General features: G+C 35.5%; 1 protein-coding gene across 1 annotated transcript in view; it reads right to left on the bottom strand.

Moving 5' to 3' along the window:
• LOC110467112 (complement C3-like) overlaps positions 1-14,450 on the bottom strand; it is a 41,234-nt gene extending 26,784 nt beyond the window's left edge. Inside the window, exons 1-11 of the mRNA XM_021524041.1 lie at positions 13,504-14,450; positions 10,968-11,131; positions 8,155-8,355; positions 6,711-6,781; positions 5,711-5,842; positions 4,874-4,916; positions 4,447-4,537; positions 3,080-3,179; positions 1,987-2,223; positions 1,363-1,548; positions 833-943 (exon numbers count right to left, since the gene is read on the bottom strand). Of these exons, the coding sequence (XP_021379716.1) occupies positions 833-943; positions 1,363-1,548; positions 1,987-2,223; positions 3,080-3,179; positions 4,447-4,537; positions 4,874-4,916; positions 5,711-5,842; positions 6,711-6,781; positions 8,155-8,355; positions 10,968-11,131; positions 13,504-13,613 (1,446 nt within the window). The 5' untranslated portion in view covers positions 13,614-14,450. The remainder of the gene's footprint in view (positions 1-832; positions 944-1,362; positions 1,549-1,986; positions 2,224-3,079; positions 3,180-4,446; positions 4,538-4,873; positions 4,917-5,710; positions 5,843-6,710; positions 6,782-8,154; positions 8,356-10,967; positions 11,132-13,503) is intronic.
• Between the last annotated feature and the right edge of the window lie 5,571 nt (positions 14,451-20,021).

Genomic DNA, 20,021 nt, shown 5'->3' with positions numbered 1-20,021 from the left:
CATGCAGCCGTCTACCAGTTCAGTCGTTGTTTTCAGCGGTTTAGAGTTAAGACAAGGGTGTTTTACCCTCTTTGCTTGACAAAGGAATAAGACGTATTCGGAGGCTCGCAAAATTAATTTTCAATTCCTGTTTGTGTTTAAAACAAACTTAGCCTTTATTATTCATACCACACTGACCAATCTTATTCGGAATAGTACTACATTGTTTGAAATATAAACACGAAAATCGGAACGAGGTCATTTTGATTGATACATGTATACAATTGCTACGATATAGACAAAACCTTCCGAATGTTTACTTCTAGTTACGTACATATATTCTTATTAACACAGTATAAGCTAATTCTTTTTGGAAGACATAAAGTTTTGAGAATAGGTATTCATATGGAGGTTGTTATACAGAAAAAAAAGCAGTTTGAATTAATTTGATAAGACGTTTGTTGATTTTTTTCCAATAAATTCAGGCTTTACATGATAGTTGCCTTGCATTAATGACAACCAAAACTAAACAGATGAAAAGACAAGATTATGCATCTTGAAATATCATTTTGTCACAAGACATATAAATAAAGCTTTCTGAATAAACGGTTCGATATCAAGCACTCCAGTTAAGACGTGTTCACACTTTATAGAACAGCTCGTTGGACTATAATAAACAAAATCAACGAGAGATTATTATTAGATGTTTATGAATGTGGGTGACCCGGTTTAGGTATCACACCCAATTAGATATAATGATTGATATCACCATATGGGAGAACTTAACACATGCATAGGTGATTGCACATTTAAAATTTAGTAATCGATACAGCATGTCAAAAAAGCAACATACCAAGTTAGTCCAAATGGACAGATAGCTATCGGATGGTGAGTACAGTGGTGAGACTTCCAACACTGACTCGTCCTGTTCGTCCTCGTCCACCTCAGTGTCCAGCGCCGTCACCTGGCAATGAACAAAGTTTGGTATGAATACGTCATTATTTGTCTATTAATAGATACATGGTCCAGTGCAGTCACCTGAAAACGAACAAAATTTGTATGAATACGTCATTTTTAGTCGTACAATGGATACAGGATCCAGCGACGTCAACTAGCAACGAACACAGTTTGGTATGTAAACGTCATTATTTGTCCAGCAATAAACATGGTCCAATATATGCTGTCACCTGGAAACGAACACAGTTTTTGTAAGAATACGTCATTATTTGTCTAACAAAATATACAGACAAAAGATGCGTTATACCCTTAGAATATTTTTGGACGTTTATAAATTAAATTATCATATACCTTAATGTCTCACAATCAAATTTCCGATAAATAACTTCCGGCGGAAGTGGTAGTTTAAAACATGGTTTTATGTACCTTGATAACCATCCGAGTCTCAGTGTGGCCCATGATGACGAGGTACTGAAAGGTACCGTCCTCGTCTGTCTGTTCTGTCCGGTTAAGTGAATGAAGGACACCAGCGTCATTATAACGAGTTATCTGTACAGCTATGTCCACGTTCGGGGCATTATTCCGCTTTCCATTCACCCAGTAGGTCTCCACCTATAAAAATCACATAAAATAGTTTAATTATTGAATAGGGTTAAACAAATATTGTAAATGGAGAAGGGATGCTTTGCGACCGATTTCAAACTGCACTTTTAAAAACTCATCTCCAGTGTGACATTATTGCGTGGGCTAGGTATGATTTGTTTTTCATGTCTATTGTTATACAAAATAGAAATAAAAAATAGCACACTGCCAATACACTAGAAAACAATTATATCTAAAATTCGCCAAAAAATAATAGGCATGAGGACGTGGGAGACACTGACTGAAACAGACAGTAGATAGAAAAAGAATGAAGACAGGAAAGATAGGAAACGAAAAAGAGAAACATTTAGGTATTGCATGTTTAAAATAAAGGCATGTCAAAGAATATCAACGCAGATATATTTTTTTAATATATGCAGAGATCATATGAACAAAATATATACGCACGTGTAATCTGTACAGTAGACCAGGTTTAAAATACTTCTGGGATTTCTCTACGGAGATGATATACCGGAAGTAGGAGAAAGCTGTGCTCCTGTGGTAGGCAGTTTCCTTCCGGCCCGAGGATAGGTCAGTTACCCCGGCTTCTATTAACAAACGGGCACCGTCTGGGAACCAGTAACTTTCAAGACTATCTCTGAGTTCATCCACACTCACAGCGAAGTCGGTCCTTCCGTCCACAAGCTAGACATGAGTCAAAAGCAGAGCATACATGTTTGTACATTGCTAATATACTTGCCTGGTATGTTATGCAATTTTAAATGTATTTATTTATTTGGTGAAGTCTTTTGGCAGGGTTGTTGCTTAGTTCTTAAGCATCATCATGCAGTTCCAACTATATTACAAAGCATGGGGTACCAAGATTTGAATAAAACATCATTTGGATGAATAATACTTTTATTGCTGTTTTTCTTAGTTATATTAGTATTTTCATTAATAAGTAATTATTCTTAAGGAATTATTTTTTGAAAATGTGTTAATCCAACATTGTTTATCATACATGCACTAGTATTTCAATAATTCAGTACATAGATTGCAAAAGGAAAATTTTATAGGGTTTTATAGGCAGGATAGTCAGTACATAAACTGAAAATAGCTTCAATTTACACAGTTATTTGGACTAAGACAAAATAAGTTATCGAGATATCGGGGCACATAGGCTTGAAACAATGAAGTTCGGCTGTTTATATTGTTAATATGTATAACTGTTGTTGACCAACAATGAAAATAAGTCTGAATCAACCAAATGTGCTAATACAGCTGACATTTATGTTCGTGTTTAGAGCCTGACTCAAATCATTGATTTCGTTCCGTTATGATATACTATTTCGTAAGATGTTACAACATTGCATCAGGAGTCATGTTTTGCTGACCTTTAATTCAGTACCCGGATGTTTGTACATACGTTTTCCGATTCGGAATTCCGATTCGGAATATTACAAGAATGTATTATCAGAATATTATCAGAATATAAGACCTATCATGCGGAACGTAGTGACTGATTTGATTTTTATCATATTTGATAACGACAAATACTGACAAGCTTGTTGAAGGTCTTTGAACAGGTTTCGTGTTGTCCTGATGCCAAGATTCCGAATGTCAAAGTCACGCCCCCTATCACTGGCTTTCCATATACGTACCTGAAATTAATAAAACAATGTGTTTTAGGGTAATATATAAACATTTCGATCCAAGCTTTCGATTTCGCCCTTCATCTGAAGTTGAATCATCCTCGACCTTTATTTAGGAACTTCCTGTTTTCCAATAGGGATGTGACATAAGGATGATTTCCTTGCAGTCCCTGATGAAGGTATCAACTCGAAAGCTTGGTCCTAAGTGGCTGTTGGTTTTTATAGTATATCTTAGTTTTCTTTTAAAGTTGCATACTAAATATATCCGTGACATGTATGTAATTTTCAAAGCAGTTGTACACTAAACAATTTGTGAAATTATCTTTTAACAACAGTTATTACATTTTCATTATTAACTGGAACGCTTTTGTTTAATCATCGGGAAACGAAACAAATCCACTATCTTACATTGTAATAATAGCCATTCTAGAGCCCTAACCGTTCTGCTATTTCTGCTATGTTGCAATTCTACTCTTCCTAAAATGATTTCCCCAGATTTATGTTTAATTTTTGGATTATCAAAAAAAAAAAAGGTCAACATTGAGATACTCTGTCGGCAAGCACCTAGTATGATATTTCATTTCATAGAGATACATAGTTTGTTTTAAGCAACATTGTTCTTAAAAAGTTAATTAAGTGCAAGAATATGATTTAAAAATATATATCTATATACATTGGATATAAAAAATGACAAGGGTTTCTTGGTACCTCCCTAGTTCTTTCACCTCTTTAGAGATTCATCAGGGGAAACGTTTATTTATGTTGACATGACGACACAAATTAAAAAGTGATGACGTCATTAACATATATAAACCCCTGGCTTGCTCCTCTTGATTTTCTTTAAGAGGTAACCCTAAACATCTTTTACCAAAAACAAATCCTTACATATCGTATCGAGAGGTTCGTTGTTTAAAATATTGTAAAACTGAAGGATACAAGTTAGTGACAATTACATGAAACATTACACTATCAGGTGGAATCGATTATTTATGAGTTTATGTCATGGTTATCGACCCCTGACTGGGCATGTACTTACTTGGAGGATACGGTAACGTTATCGACCCCTGACTGGGCTTGTACTTACTTGGAGGATACGGTAACGTTATCGATCCCTGACTGGGCTTGTACTTACTAGGAGGATACGGTAACGTTATCGACCCCTGACTGGGCTTGTACTTACTTGGAGGATACGGTAACGTTATCGACCCCTGACTGGGTTTGTACTTACTTTGAGGATACGGTAACGTTATCGACCCCTGACTGGGCTTGTCCTTACTTGGAGGATACGGTAACGTTGATCCATTCTGTAGATGGCAGCACTATCTCCAAGTCTTGTACATCTATGTCCACATCAAAGCGAGGCAGTACTGACAACAAAAAGAGCACATACAGTTATTAATTTAAGGGGGGAAAATACATAGAACTGCATGTATATCGACAAGTGAAATATCAACACGTGAAACATCAACACGTGACACATCAACACGTGAAAAATCGAAACGTGAAACATCAACAATTGGAATTGCGGAAAATTGACCTCATAAAACCTATGTTCATGTGCATTATTTTTACATTTTTTTGTCTATATACATTTCCTGTTTAACGTTTATATTTACAGAATGTACATCACCTGCTTGACCTATATAATTACACATGTGTGTATATAACACTTATAGCTGTACGTAAAAACTGTATGTACTTACTGTATTCCCTCACCTCAAAATCGACACTGTGACTCGTATCTACCTACAACCAAAAAAACACAACCTTTATCCCTATTCATTTGGTTTCCATGTAAGTATAAACGTTTTATCCAATCGATCATCATTTATCCTCATCAACTTGTCGACTTGTAATAAGAACATATACAATCCGTTTTAAGATGCTTGTATTCCGTCTTTGCATATTGCAGAGTTATCTTCTCTTGAGAACAGGTATTGATTGTTACGTCATTGGTTTGTGAGAGTAACGTCATTATTTTTTGAGAAAATGACGTAATTTTCTCACACAAACCAATGACGTAACAATCAATACCTGTTCTCAAGAGAAGATAACTCTGCAATACGCAAAGACGGAATACACAATACCGTAATATTAATCAGTAGTACGATTGGATCGAAATTAACGTCAGAGAAAGAAATCGGCATCTGTTAAATGCTTTGGTCGGTATTGTCTATACCGTCAAATTGGGGAATCGTAAGTATTTGGCCGTACTTGAATTAGATGAAGATCACCGACAGTCATACACAACAAAAATAGCGTGCCAACCGAAAGTAAGTCTCGTCGTCTAACTGCTAGTTAACCAAAATGTTACCAATACACTGGTTAGTCAGAGTATTGAATACAATGAGGAAAAATCATAATATGTAAACAAAATTATTATTTCTAATGGTGTACATGACATCAAAACAAATACATTGCAGCTCGAGAAACGACAAACCTCACATCAAAGTATTACAAAGGAATAAATAGTATGGCATAACGTTAACATGTCATTTAAATGTATACGGAAATGTTTAAATATTAAGAATGATATATACCCCATCTTGGTACCTAGCCGTAACTGTCCAGTTTTTACCAAAGTAGGGAATGGATGACAATTGGAACTTTTTCAATATGAACCGGCCTTGGTAGGAATCAGTCCATCGCTGTAGGACTACACCTTGTGGATTCTGGAAGAGAAAAACACATTTTCTGAGTGCCTTTCTACAACGAATATGATACTTTGTGTATATCACATAACTGACCTAGTTTACAATGTCATACGGCCATGTCATAAATATGGTATAACACATATATAATAAAACCTAAACGTGCGACGATTGGTCAAAACTGTAAAAACATGTTCCTATGCCATTAAAAGTACTACATTTATTCACTATACTACATGATACATTTACAGTACTGTTGTTTTAAACGAATTTTGAATGTGTATTTTGTTATTATTATTTTCATTTCAATTAAATATGTTCATTATTTAAAATTAAAATAAAATAAAAAAAGGCTCGTTTCATGTCAAATTATTGAACTCGTTTAATAAATTCGATATGGCATGTGAAACGATTAACGTTGAAGAAAGATAAAATCACTACAGAATTCAAATATAATATTTTTATTCTTGATTTGCTATCTGGTCCAAATTGGAACAAAAGCATTTCTAACTGATGACAAAATTTCTATTATAGTTGAAATCATTATCAATTCAGATATCAAGAGATTACATTTGAATTACAAAAGTGTCTTCATATATTTGCAGATTCGGTATAGAAAAACATGTTGAGTCCCGAAGTCACATGATATTGTGAGGCTGTCATGAGATTCGATTTGTTATTTCTACACCCATGCAGTTCTATGTGTACTGCTAACATATTTTTGAGAAACACTCCTAACATCAGATGACACAAATGCTACCCTTTTCACTTTTCTTGCTTTCGATTTTAAAATTTCTACTGTATGACCTTATATGGCCATGCTGCAGTGCTGACTCAACACATACAAATGTAAATAAACGTATCTAAGATATAATAAATAAGTCCCTACCTTCACGTCAATGGTAACGGGTGAAGCTGATGGTTTTCTTTCTTCATCTAATGTAATCACCCGGATTTTTACTACAATGTTAAAATAATTTAGACTCAAAGTTTAGAATGTGATTGAAATGTATGCGACCATTCGAACAAGCTTTGCCTTTATCAACCATAGTGTTTAAATGAAGCAGTTCGTTTGGTACTCAACACCTTGTTCCGAATGTCATGGTTTCCGAGAAAGATGTCGACTGCTGACGGTCAAACGTACACCATAGGGTTTCGAGAAAATGAAATATAATGGCAAGTTTAATGGTCGGCATCATGATCTCAAAGGGAACAAGTACAAATTGCAATGGGAACCATTACAATGGTCCTACAAACTGCCGCCATAGCCGCAAAGATGCAAAACAGGCGCAGGATTGAGTTGACATAGCCATAATATACTTACATACTAAGTTTAAGTAATATTGGACAATGGGACCAATGGCATCTGTAAAAGTCTTAATAAATCAGGGGCCGCGGAGACCATCGTGGATGCGCAGCTGTTGAAAAGGGTGTCTTGCAGATCTAGGCACACACCCAAATACTCATGTGTAGTTTCAATGGAATCCAATACGCAGTTTTTGAGAAAGAAGAAAAAGAAGAAAGGGAAGAAGAAGAAGAAGAAGAAGAAGAAGAAGAAGAAGAAGAAGAAGAAGAAGAAATAGAAAAGAAGAAGAAGAAGAAGAAACGGATTAAAAAAAATCATCAAACTTCGTTTGGGAGACTCAAATATGCTATGTTCTTGTGTAAATTGTAAGTCGATGATTTTGGTAAAACTCGTTAGTATGTCGTGTTGTGTTGTGGTCACTACCCCGGCTCCAGATTTTTGTTGTCAGGTCGGTATTCTCTTCGGGTTTTTCCTTCAGGAAAAATAAAGGTCATACGGTACCATACAAGGTTGGTCTGGATTTATTCCCACCGACATAAGACGCACTACCTAACTAAAGAAGACATGACTTTGAAACGTCACCAAGTTCAACCATTTATCAAGTAAAGATGGAGTGTTCTATATATGTTGAAATGGTTTTGAACAACCAGCAATGTTACTATGGGATTTTGTCTACATTATGTATAAAGGGGAATGTTTATAGTTTACCAAAACATTAATGATAATATATAAACGTTCATATTATCAATTATAGTAAACAATAGCATGTCCACTTTGTATTAATAGTTATTGCCCACCTTGTATATACACTTGTGACCTGGATTGTCCGCTGACTACAAGAGTATTTTTGTTCACATAATCTCTAAAAGAATTTTTTTCTATATTTTACAGATGAAAATTGTTCACGTTACATATAGATATTTTGTCTGTAAACTATTAACCCTCCACAATAATTCTTTGCATCCGTCTCATATTGCCCATTACCTATTAGGATTAACATCTCAAGTCTGCCCAAAAGCCGCCCTACCTTCCTGGTGCGGTGTGTAGACCGGCTTGTCTGTTTGTACAAACACAAATCCTGTGTTTCTCTCCATCAGTATTAAAGTCTCATTTTCAAAAATCAGGCGAGGATCATCCGAGCGTGCTACTAGATATACATAGCCCTGGCTGTCCGGCTCGTCCGGCAGGTCGGATGGTCTCACGTGCACCAGTGCTTTCGCCGTCTGACCTAAACATAAAGAGAATATAATCACATTGCGTGTACCTTATAGACATATCGCTTTCTTTCAGTGAAATCAGAGTTGGACAGATTTCTAATATGAAGATAAATTTGTTTATGCACATTAGAGTATTAGAGTGCCTTGTGGTTTTGTCGATGTGAGGACGTGACATTACTTGGTTTCGAAATAGATCTACATGGCGGGTGTCATCGATGAAGCAGAAGACGCTTTCCCTTCCGGAATACATGGTCGTATAAGAATTATCTTTGTCCTTTTTCCTACTTTTATCGATTTTGAGTTCGAAATGTGGTTTTGTTGACACTTGATACTCTTGTTGTTTTTTAAAGGTATTTTTTTTTTAAATTAAATCAATTTATCATTCAGATAATTAGTTAAATCTTACGATGGCCGACGAGAGCCTGACACAAAGATATGAAAATTCATATCTTTTTGTACCACGGTACACTTTAAATGGTACACAAATATATGAAAATTCAAATAATTGTGTACCATGTTAAAGTGTACCATGGTACATAAAGATTATAAACAACTTTACAAAAGAACTCTTTACTTTCACATGTATATGTACCAACAGCCGATATCAGTCTGCAAAATGATTTGAATTTTCATATCTTTCTGTACAGTGGTACACTTTTGCCCGGTACAAAAAGATATGAAAGCTTCTCTCCTTTTAGTACCGCGTTACACTTTTTTCATTTCTTTTTTTTACCTCCTACGGTACAAATATATATGAAAAAGTGTACCACCAGAGCATCGGAATGTTGTTATCGGACACTATGACCAGAACTGACCCCGAATAGTGAAGCCCTAATTACAACGCCGAAACAAGTCGTGAAGTTCATTAATCACTTCTGATGAGTTAGTTGCAATTGTGTAAGTATAGAGGCCTTGACAGGGTCTCCAAAAGGGATAAAGGACATCTGAATATTTTTGACATTTCCCTTGTTTTGATAGATGTCCAGATTATAAAAGAATCGTACAACTAGCTCATCATATTTCCCCCAAAAAAATATAATAAGGTAGACTATCCTTCGAAGTAATTAAATTGATTGTCCCCTTGTCCCCTACGGACCCCGTCGGCTTTTTCAACTGATTTGGAGTTACTTTCATTTGAGAAGTTGAAGCAGATAGAATACATTAGAAATGTAAGTATACGAATAATATTAATCCATAATGACTTCCTTTTTAACGTAAAACATTTATAAAATTCGGTAAAGGATATTGAATAGTTGATTTCAATTGAAATGAGTAAGTAATAGTTTGGTAGCTCATTTGGTGTAATACAAATAACAGACATTCCGTGCGATAACATTTCATTGTATGTGATGACAGCCTTATCAGGGTGTAAAATGTCATACTTGGTAACCTTTTCGTCTGATGGTTTCACATGTTTCTGTACCATGGCTGTTTTCGGCCGTTATTTTGGTACAGAAAGATCTAAAAGCAACGGGTTGATTTTATTTCTGCTTTCATTTCTTTGTATACCATGGTACACTTGTACATGGTACACAAAGATTTGAATTTTAATATCTTTGTGTACCATATAAAAGTGTACCATGGTACAAAAAGATATGAAAATTCACATCTTTTTGCCAGGCTCTTGTCGGCCATCGTAAAATCTTAATAATAAATCGATAAAGGAAATAAAAATTGGAAACTTAAATAAATATACGACAAACAACAGAAAACTAATGTACGTTAGCGAGCGTTACCCCTGGAATTTAGAGGATGACTTTAGGAATGTAATATGTTCTGTGTTGAAAAGGAAATCAAGCATGGTGTTAACTAATACAAGCATACATGTAACATAAACGAGCTTTGGCAATGTTAAAAGCTGGTGATTGTCAAAACTCTTAGATTTACCACCAGTACTTATCGTATATTAAGTCATTACTATCTAGGGTGTGTATTGTAAACTTGATTCTAACTGTTCCGACTAAAGCACGAACAGATAATTAACTGAAGTCATTCTAACATTCAAACATCATCAGTAAATCCATCCTCGATACTCAACAGATTTACTCTGAATGACTTACAGCATCATCCGTACTCCAGAGGTTACGCTCACTTTCGATCTCTCCACCCGGAATATGTCAACGCAAAATTGAAGGCGCAGTTTGCACCACCTTGTTCCTTTGATATACATTAAAATAATATTTCGGCCACGTAACGGTAGGATTGACTGGCTTCGAAATCGTGTGTCGCACCTCTGTAATCTGCAAAGGACAGGTATCAGCCTAGGGATTGGTCGTTTTATACCCGAGACCAATTAGACAGTTTGCCGCGTACCTTCAATTTTGCTATGACATATTCCAGGGGTGCTGAGAAAGAAAGTGAGTATAACCCCTGGAGTATCGAGGATGCAGGTAGTCATTCAGATCAAATCTGTTTTGTGTTCACTTTATCAAAACAATACAAATGAAAAGATGTCGCCAATAAAAACATAATTTAGTTGGAAACGCAAGATCAAATCGTTTTGAATTACCTACAAATATTTCAAAACCAATGTCACATTTTTCACATCAAGACTAAATTACCCATCACATGGAAAGGTAATACAACATTCCCATTGACTGTAAATGTAAAAAGACAATCGAACCTTGTGTTGTTACAACGGACGTTTGCGAGAACGTGCGCGTTCTGTTTGGGTAGTCGTGTAGGTATATCTGAACGGTGACGTCACTGATACCAAAGATATTTATCGCCACTGTCTCTATGGAATTGAAACGTAGAACACTGGGAGTGCTGACGAAATACACAGGCCTGTAAGGTAATAAAAACGTACATCAAGATAACAAATACAAAACATAGATATTAATGGTGTCCATTTGTATGACAGCACTTTTTGTCAGACATACTTGCCCAGTACCTGTTTTTAGCAAATAAAATATAAACATTATCAATTAGAAGATCACACATGAATTATAAAAATCGAATAATATGACCAGAGTATATCCATCATCATTAGTTAAATGCTAGATGAAGTAACATTTTCATTTTTTAAACATACACGTGATTAAATTATCATCCGTAGGTGATGATTTTGAAAAACAGGACATGGTCATTTTCTGGGGGGTTTTGTCCAATCAATTCAAAATGTGCATACTGTCTTATCAGCCCGATAAAACATGAGCGACTTTAAACATCCACTATCGGCGTATCAACACTTATAGACACTAACACTTATGAAAATAACGGATTGATGTCGGGAGAGACAGCAGGACATTACGATTTTTATATAATTAACATGCGGACTCGCTATGTCTTCAAAACGATATGGATAGTGGAAATCGTCAAGTTAGCTTACATATATTTTGTCTTACTTGTCAAATATATTTGGAAAAATAACATGTGTAATGTTATGTTGCTCTGACATTTAGACAAGATCATTTCTATTGGATGTTAGTCTACACGATGATATTGCCCCATTAATTGACCACAGATCCTTTAAGACGTTATTGTCACAAAATGACCATCAATTACTTCTTTTCAATAGAGATGTTATCACTCACCTGGAACAGGTGTGCTTTATTATAAAGGGTCTACAACCATTTAAACTACACACAATACCTAGCAGTGTAATTGACCTATACTATTGTAGCAGACGTACACGTTCCACCTCCGTTTTTGCTTCTCCTTACAAAATGGCGGCCAAACAAAGATAACGACTACGTAGGGACTGATCGTAGACAATATAGAGGAGTGTGACTTTGTCAAGGTTTGGGCATTGAGTTTATATTACTCTCCTCACACCAAATACACCTCCTACAGTTGGTATATGTTATGTCAAGACAAGTTCTGAACTAAGTCTAAGAAATGCATGTCTACTCTTAACAAGTTAAGATATCACTTTTTAATGAATGGATTAGCATGTTTTAGACGAACATGTGCTACGTTGGTCCTCACATTAGTCGCCTCCGTTCAGTTATTTACCAGTGCCCTCGCATCTGAAGAGGGGTCACGCTCACTTTCGCTCTCTGCACCGCTGGAATATTTCAAAGCAAAATTGAAGACGCGCAGCAATCTGTTTGATTGATCTGCGGTGAAAACCTGACCAATCGATAGGCAGATACATTTACCTGTCCTTTGAATGTTACAGAGGAACGACACACGACTTCAAAGCCAGTCAATTTTACCGTAATGTGGCGCGCAAAGAGCCTTCGATTTTGCTATGACATATTCCAGGGGTGTAGAGAGCGAAAGCGCGCGTAACCCCTGAAGTATCGAAGATGAAGATAGGTCAATACATTTAAAGTCATCTTCCACGGCGTGGCTAGTAAAATACATTAAGGACTGCTATATATATTTAATCTGCCTTCAAACTAAGAAACAATTCATAGAAGCTGCTTAAATATGCATCGTACAACACATCATTTAAACGTTTTTATACAGCATATGTATACAGAAGTCTTTCAAAACCATGTACATCAATGTTTACTTGATGTATAATCGTATCCCCTCTCTATACCCAATGTCAGTCATTTACGTCCTATTAACAGCTATAGTCATTTAAGGACGTGTCAGGTTTTGGTGGTGGAGGAAAGCCGGAGTTCCCGGAGAAAAACCACCGACCTACGCCAGTACCTGGCGACTGCCCCACGTCATAGAGGGCTAGTGGTAGCAGAATGTCAGACGCCTTAACCACTTTGCCACCGCGGGCCCCTCAGTCTACTAAATCACTTGTTTATGTTGAAATATTTACATTGTATGTTTATTAAACTGCCGTGGCATTGTATATTTTCAATGTTTGTTATTGTATATTTTTAACATTTTTGTCGTATTAAAATTGTTTTCTTGTCAGCTTATTACAGATAGTTTCGTGGGGCCCATTATTCGTGGATTTCCGACAAAAGAATGTTCTTGCGTGGGTACATGAATTCGTGGATTACGAGTACCCACTTAAACGGAGAATTACTGTATGTCTTTGTAATTACTTCGTGGACCTATAAATTCGTGAATGAAGATTTCCAACGAAATCAATGAGATTACAACCAACGTAAATTTTGTGATTTCACAGTACATTTAAACATGAGAATGTTATATGAAATACTGTTTTAGTTTCAAAATTGCCCTGTCTACATGGAAAGATGTTCGAGCGTATAGAATATATTAATATATATATTTGGTTTACTTACCCTGCCGTTCCTATCCCGAAAAGGGTTAAAACAAGGCTTAAATACACTAGTAATAACTCCATTGTAGTGTTCCCGGTCTGTTTACACATGTAAAATAAACCACTATTCATCGCAATAACCACCGACCGCTGCTGCGTAGAACTCGCCGGCGGGGAAAAAAATAAACGAATTTCGCTGCTATCACGTCATCACAAATCTGTAGACTTAAATAAAATAGTCATATAATCATCTATCTTGATTTATATCATGAAATCAAACACTTTCCGTTGATGTCACATAATCAAAAATCCGAGATATAGAGAAATCAAGCTATACCACCTTCTGATTTTAACACTCTCTTAAAATGTCATGCACAACATGTTTTTTAAAGTTGTCAGTATGACGGAATGTTCCAACGCGCCGCTGAAATAAATACAAACACCGATGACTTGCTATGTGCAATGTTACAGTAGACTTCTGGTGAAGATAATCGTCGTAGGTACATCCAAACACTGAGTATTAATCTGCGTAAATAAATGGAAGCTCACGAACTGCACTTCCGGTATTTCTCCTTAATAGCAGCTGTTACTGCTGATTGCACTTAATGTAACCACAAGCTTAATTACAAATAATGGTAGAAGAACTCTCCTATCACGACTCGTATCTGTCTTCTTTACAGGTCTATCCTAAGACCATCCTTAAGTGTAACTAACGCGGTTAACTCTCTCAGACCTTCAGTACTATGCATAATATTCATAGCGTTTCACATTTCTATTTTTCCACGTCAGAATAATAAATTAAAATTACTTTTTTTTTCGTGTAGTGCCAAGCGTGGTACACACAGGTTGTGTGTACAATATCTACGGTACCTAGCAGGTTTGGGGGGTTTTCAGACTACATGTTCCAATTTCAACAATTTACTGTGTATATAACATATCAATTTCCTCATTTATCTGTCAGGTAAAACAAACATCCCCGTCGCTACTTTACGGCTACAGCGTTTGTTGAACTTAATTCTAGACGTTTCTATGGTGCTCTGTATCGGCAATACATACGCCAGCTAAACGTGCGTACTATGTGCTTTCGAGATCTCAGTCTATCTCAACTGCGTTGTATATATGTATGCATTGCTGTGTCTAATTGCGAAATAGTTCATTTGTACAACAGGTTATCATGCATAAATATATATGTATATATCGGTATATCCATAAACATGTATGCATCTGTCCATCCTGTTATAATTTAACATATAAATCCATCTACATGTACCTTATGTTGCACGTTTTCATGTATCTTGAGTGTTGGAAATAAAACCTGAAATCTGAAAAACAAAACTTTTCATTGGTTAACCTCTGTAACTTATTATCACACAACATATACAAAGTGTCCATGTACATCTACGTGAAAGCTATGGACAAAGTGTATCGTCGACACCCATCATGGTGTCATTAAGAAAAATGGTATTCCATAGCGTGTATGAAGGTCAATCTTTTGTATTTTGCTCATTAGTGTGCCTGTTTGTTCCGTTGTTTTTCATTTCCCCGGCTCTTGCTTTTAAGACGTGACATTACTTGGATTTCACTTAGATTAACATTGCTGGTGTAATCGATGAAGCAGACGACGCTTACCCTTCCGGAACAGGTTGTCTTATTCTCCTTTTGCTTTTTAAATGGTATCTTAAGTATCCCTTAAGTCATAGGGGGCGTTGGAGTGCAGAATAGACTGCGTCCACTATATCCTTAAACGTTCTCTTTGTGTAGACTCAATGCAGAATAAAAAATGTAATCGATGTGCTACACCGAGTGCCTTATTTTCTATTCACGCGCGTGCAATAAATAAGTTTGTGTTTAATAGTTACACGTAGTTCCAGTGGCTTCCTGCGTATATAAATAAATGTCGGGGAAACGGAGGATAGGATATATTTTCAAAAGTATTTTGTTTATAGACGTATTGCATAATCTATCTCCTCACACTTCGACGAACACGTCCTTGCGTACGAGAGAAGCTTACAAGCTTTGAATTATGAAGATGTACAATTCACTTAAAACCGGTTCCAATTCACACTTCATATAATAGCCAAGATAAAAACGGGTCTCCTGTTATATAACTGTGGCAAAGTGAATAGTGTATTAATTGTTTTTATTTTGGGCTAGAAAAAAGTCACTGATTGGTGTATGTCGTTAAAGTTTGCGATGAGTGACATAACTATTCATTTTAATTATGACTACTCCAGAATATTACTCGAACGATCGCCGCAAAAAAATTGAAGTTACTCCCCTTTGACAAGGCGAAAACAGGTTTTTTTCCCTACACATGCTGGTCAAAGGGACATCACTCGTGTAATATATATATTTGAACAAAAAAGGCAAGATTTCCGTTATATAAAGGGTGTCACAGGTGAAACCTTTGTATGTTGCTCCTTGAACTACAATCATATGCAGGTGGAGCACACGAATTTAGAATGTTAACAGCTTCAAATTATAATATATGAATACGTTGATCAATACTCAACCAATCAACGAATCTTAACATAAGGATTTTTTCCCATCATTATCATCAATATTTATTCCTCAAAAATGAGAGTACAAGAGATATAAATTTGATAATATGTAACTTCCACAAACCAGTGTACACTGTACATTTATTGTAGGAACAACGCTTTGAATAAGTTTGGCAGCAATGATTGCAAAGGAATCATTTCAGGAAACGGATTTTCATAGACAGTACTCAGAAACAGAAACTACTTTGGAAATATATATAAAGCGTATATAATTCGGTGTTCGGTGTTGTTTTTTATCAAGCGTATACATCGTTACACGTCAAGCTTAGATAGCTGTGTGTTTTGTAATTTTTATCATAGTATTTTTCACTTCAGCATTCTTAGACAATAATGGTTCATATTGGGGAGCGACCTCCTCCGTTTACAAGATCAGACAAATACTTCCTGTTACAGACAATAGCAATCATGATAATAACATAACGTAAACACATATGAAAAAAAACACGACTTCGTAAATGTTCTTTAACGTGACTAGAGAACTTATTTTAAAATGTCAAACTTAGCAGAAAAATAGATATTAAGTTGGCCAAACGATCCATGTTACTGTGGAATCAGATATTTTCGTGGGGCCAAAATTTCGTTTTCCCCCCAAAACACCATTTTGTTGGTACATTAATTCGTAGATTACGAGTACCTACTGATAAGGAGAAAAGCTTTATGTTAAACCTGTAATTACTTCGTTGACCTATGAATACGTGGATGAAGAGTACCCACGAAAGCAAATTAAAAACCAACGAAAATTAATGATTCACAGTAACTAATTGTAACCAGGGTTTTTTCTCCAAAATCATGCAAGAAAACCTGTTCCCTTTCAATTTAGCAGCCTGGTGTTATACATGTAGCTACTTCTGGCTAAAACCTTTCCCACTTGTATGATGATCCCGTAGCTACTCCATACTTTGTTACTCAGACAGTATATGGCTGCCAGCACGTGCTTGTTTATATCATTTCTAGCGAGGCAGATGTGATAACCGCATGATGACCCGGATTTCAATTTCGACATTAACGTCTTCAGCTCATGATTTGCGGGAGCTCTAGCCGATCGTACGCTCTTCTTGTGTGTAAAGTTCACAGGACTGCACATTATCATTTATTACCCCAATATAAGTAAATCTTTGAAAGGGAGTTTATCAAATATTATCCTCGAACATTACTTTTATGTTTACATCATGTGTTTATATGAAGTAGAAATACGGCCGTTTGATATATATTAATACTCGTGCATGGCTCCAAATTACATGTATCTCTGGTGCATGCTCGGTGTACTCACTCAGATCACCTCGGCCCAATCGGGGCGAGGTGTTCCGAATGATTTTAACTTATACATTTCTCCGAAAAGCATCAATAATATCCGAAAGGTGATGATTTCCGAAAGGTAGCAAAGCATAATTTGATACAAACACACGGACTATCAAATCCGGAAAGGATCTGTATCGACCTGGAGAGCAGGCTTACGCTCCATATATTGTCTCATACGGTGTTTCCATTATGTCTAGTGTTATATACAGAGTATTTATTTATTATACGGCATCTACTGTTTTGTTTATTAACAGTTTGGTTTTCCGTGTACGTTTTGTTGTTTATACGTTTTCTAAACACTTCCAGTTTCCGGAAATAAACTGTAATAAACTGTAATAAACTGTAATATTGGGATTTTGAATTAGTTGTTATATTCGTAATCTGGAATAAATAAAGTATACAAATATGAAATTTCAAATCTATTCGACAACTGCTTAAAGAGATATGGCATAATAACAAAGAGAGACATAAACCTGCTTTTTCATTTTAGAATGCGCGAGTGTCGTCTGTTTTGTGCTATTTGGTTGAAAATTGGCCATTTTGAACGAAATTAACTAAACACTCTTAACTTTTTGAAAGCCTCCGCATGCAACAAATAAATAAATATTTGACATGCTTAAACATGGTCATACGATCATCAGTCCATGCTCCTTCTCTGCTTTTCTTCTTTGGGGGACTCCTAACAGGAGTTCGTTTTACAGTTGACCAGCCAACTTTCCTATTCCTTTTCTGAGTATTTAAACGGGAGCTCATTCAGACTTTAACTGCACATTTTGTTCAGAACAAATACTGTATTTATATTTATTGTGTACAGATTCTCAGAAAAAATGAACATTCATGACACATACAGTCTTCACGCTTCACCACAGACCCACCTTCCCAGGCTTGTCAACTTATTTGGGCCTGTAAAAATAATTTCTACAGACCAAAAGAATTTAATTAAAATTTCTGTAAAATTGAGCTTTGATGTTGTGGATTTAAAAGTTTACAAAAGTTTATCATGTACATGCATACACATTAAAAAAGGAAAAAATATACACTTTTGTTACATCTTAATGGTTTCTCTATAAACAATTAATTGGATACAAAATGTTTAATTGAATAAATATGCAACTACATCGTCAAATGAAATTGGAAAAATTATCCATGGAATACATACAGTGTTAATTTCAGGGCTCTCACTAAGGCGAGTCCATGAGTCCTGGACTCATGAAAATCTGTCTGGACTCATCATTTTTAAAATTGGTGAGTCAAAAGATGCATCAAGTTTGTAAAATGTAGTATCAACTGAGCACATATACATGTATCATCATTTTATAACAAAAGTTTAAAAATAATTTTAATTTAATGTAATTCTCTTGCTCTAGTCTGCCATGGAGACTAAAATAATAATTATATAGCAACAAAATGTTATCTTCTCACTTTTGGACTTGATCGCCTTCAAAAATCCTTAGGGAGAACCCTATGTAAATGAGCATTACATTTTGTATTTATACATGCCAAAGATGTTGAAAATCCTGGCAAATCATTCTCCTTGCCAGTGTCCACAGGACTCTGAAATAAGCTTTTCTTTGGATTTTTTAAAATTGAAACATATCTGGCCACCACTGGAGTATCCATTTTATCAACAGCAACTGCATATCTGTAATCAAGAAGGAAATTATATAATGGCATTATTGTCAAGTAAAAATTTCACCTTATGGTTACTTTTCTTTGTTAAAAAATGCATTAGAGCGTTAAATGATACTCAATATTATGCAATCTCTAATATTATGTATTATATCTGACTTTCTGTAGAGAGGGGGAAGTTGAATGAATATTTCTAGTGGCAAATCTAGGACTTTCAAAAGGGGGCACTGAAAAATAAGAGGGCCTAGCAATACAAAATCAGGAAATGTGCATTAAAAACACAAAATCAATTATCATTATGCTCGAGCACAAGATCTGCATGTACAATTTGAAAGTCATGTATGAAAATTAAAAGCTTTAAAATACATGAAATACAAAACCATTCAAGTAGAGCACCATTTCAACTCTGGTGGATAGTTGTCTCATTGACAATTATACAACATCTCCATATTTTTATATGCCTCAATTCTCTCTCATACATGTACATTTTTAACACATGTATATATAATTTTGATTACATACATCAGGTGCGGTTCCAGGATTTTGAAACAGCCCCCNTATTTTTACAGTTATATGCACATTTGTTTTTATCTTATAACATATGCCCTATAACATTTTCTTAATTTTTATGGAAAGTGGGCTCAGGGTAGTTCAAATAAATCTTTTTCTTGATTTTCTTCTCAGGGAAATTTTCTTGCATCAGTAGCAAAACACTGAAAAATAGGGGATTTTCCGTGGTCAACTGTGTAGTCAAATGTGGAGACTTAAGGAGACCTTTTAAAAATTTAAAATGCTTCATGAATGTTCTTTATCGTGTTCTATTTTCAACTTTGAATCTCAAACGGTTTTCTGTACGACTTTGAAAATTGACATCAGGTCCAGATGCTGAGAGAGAAAAAGGTAATGGCTGCCGATAGTACCCTTTTTATACTCTTCATTTTCCTACTAAAATCGTTGTTTTCACACTAATTCGATAATATATCCTTAAAATATTTATACTACTGGAGGGCATAAACATAAATTACTCACCTTTCACGATCCTTGAACACCG

Source organism: Mizuhopecten yessoensis, unplaced genomic scaffold (assembly GCF_002113885.1).
Source record: "Mizuhopecten yessoensis strain PY_sf001 unplaced genomic scaffold, ASM211388v2 scaffold11161, whole genome shotgun sequence".
NCBI classification, from domain to species: Eukaryota; Metazoa; Mollusca; class Bivalvia; order Pectinida; family Pectinidae; genus Mizuhopecten; species Mizuhopecten yessoensis.
Note: the sequence above shows the minus strand (reverse complement) of the source record. Positions and strands in the feature narration are given on the sequence as shown.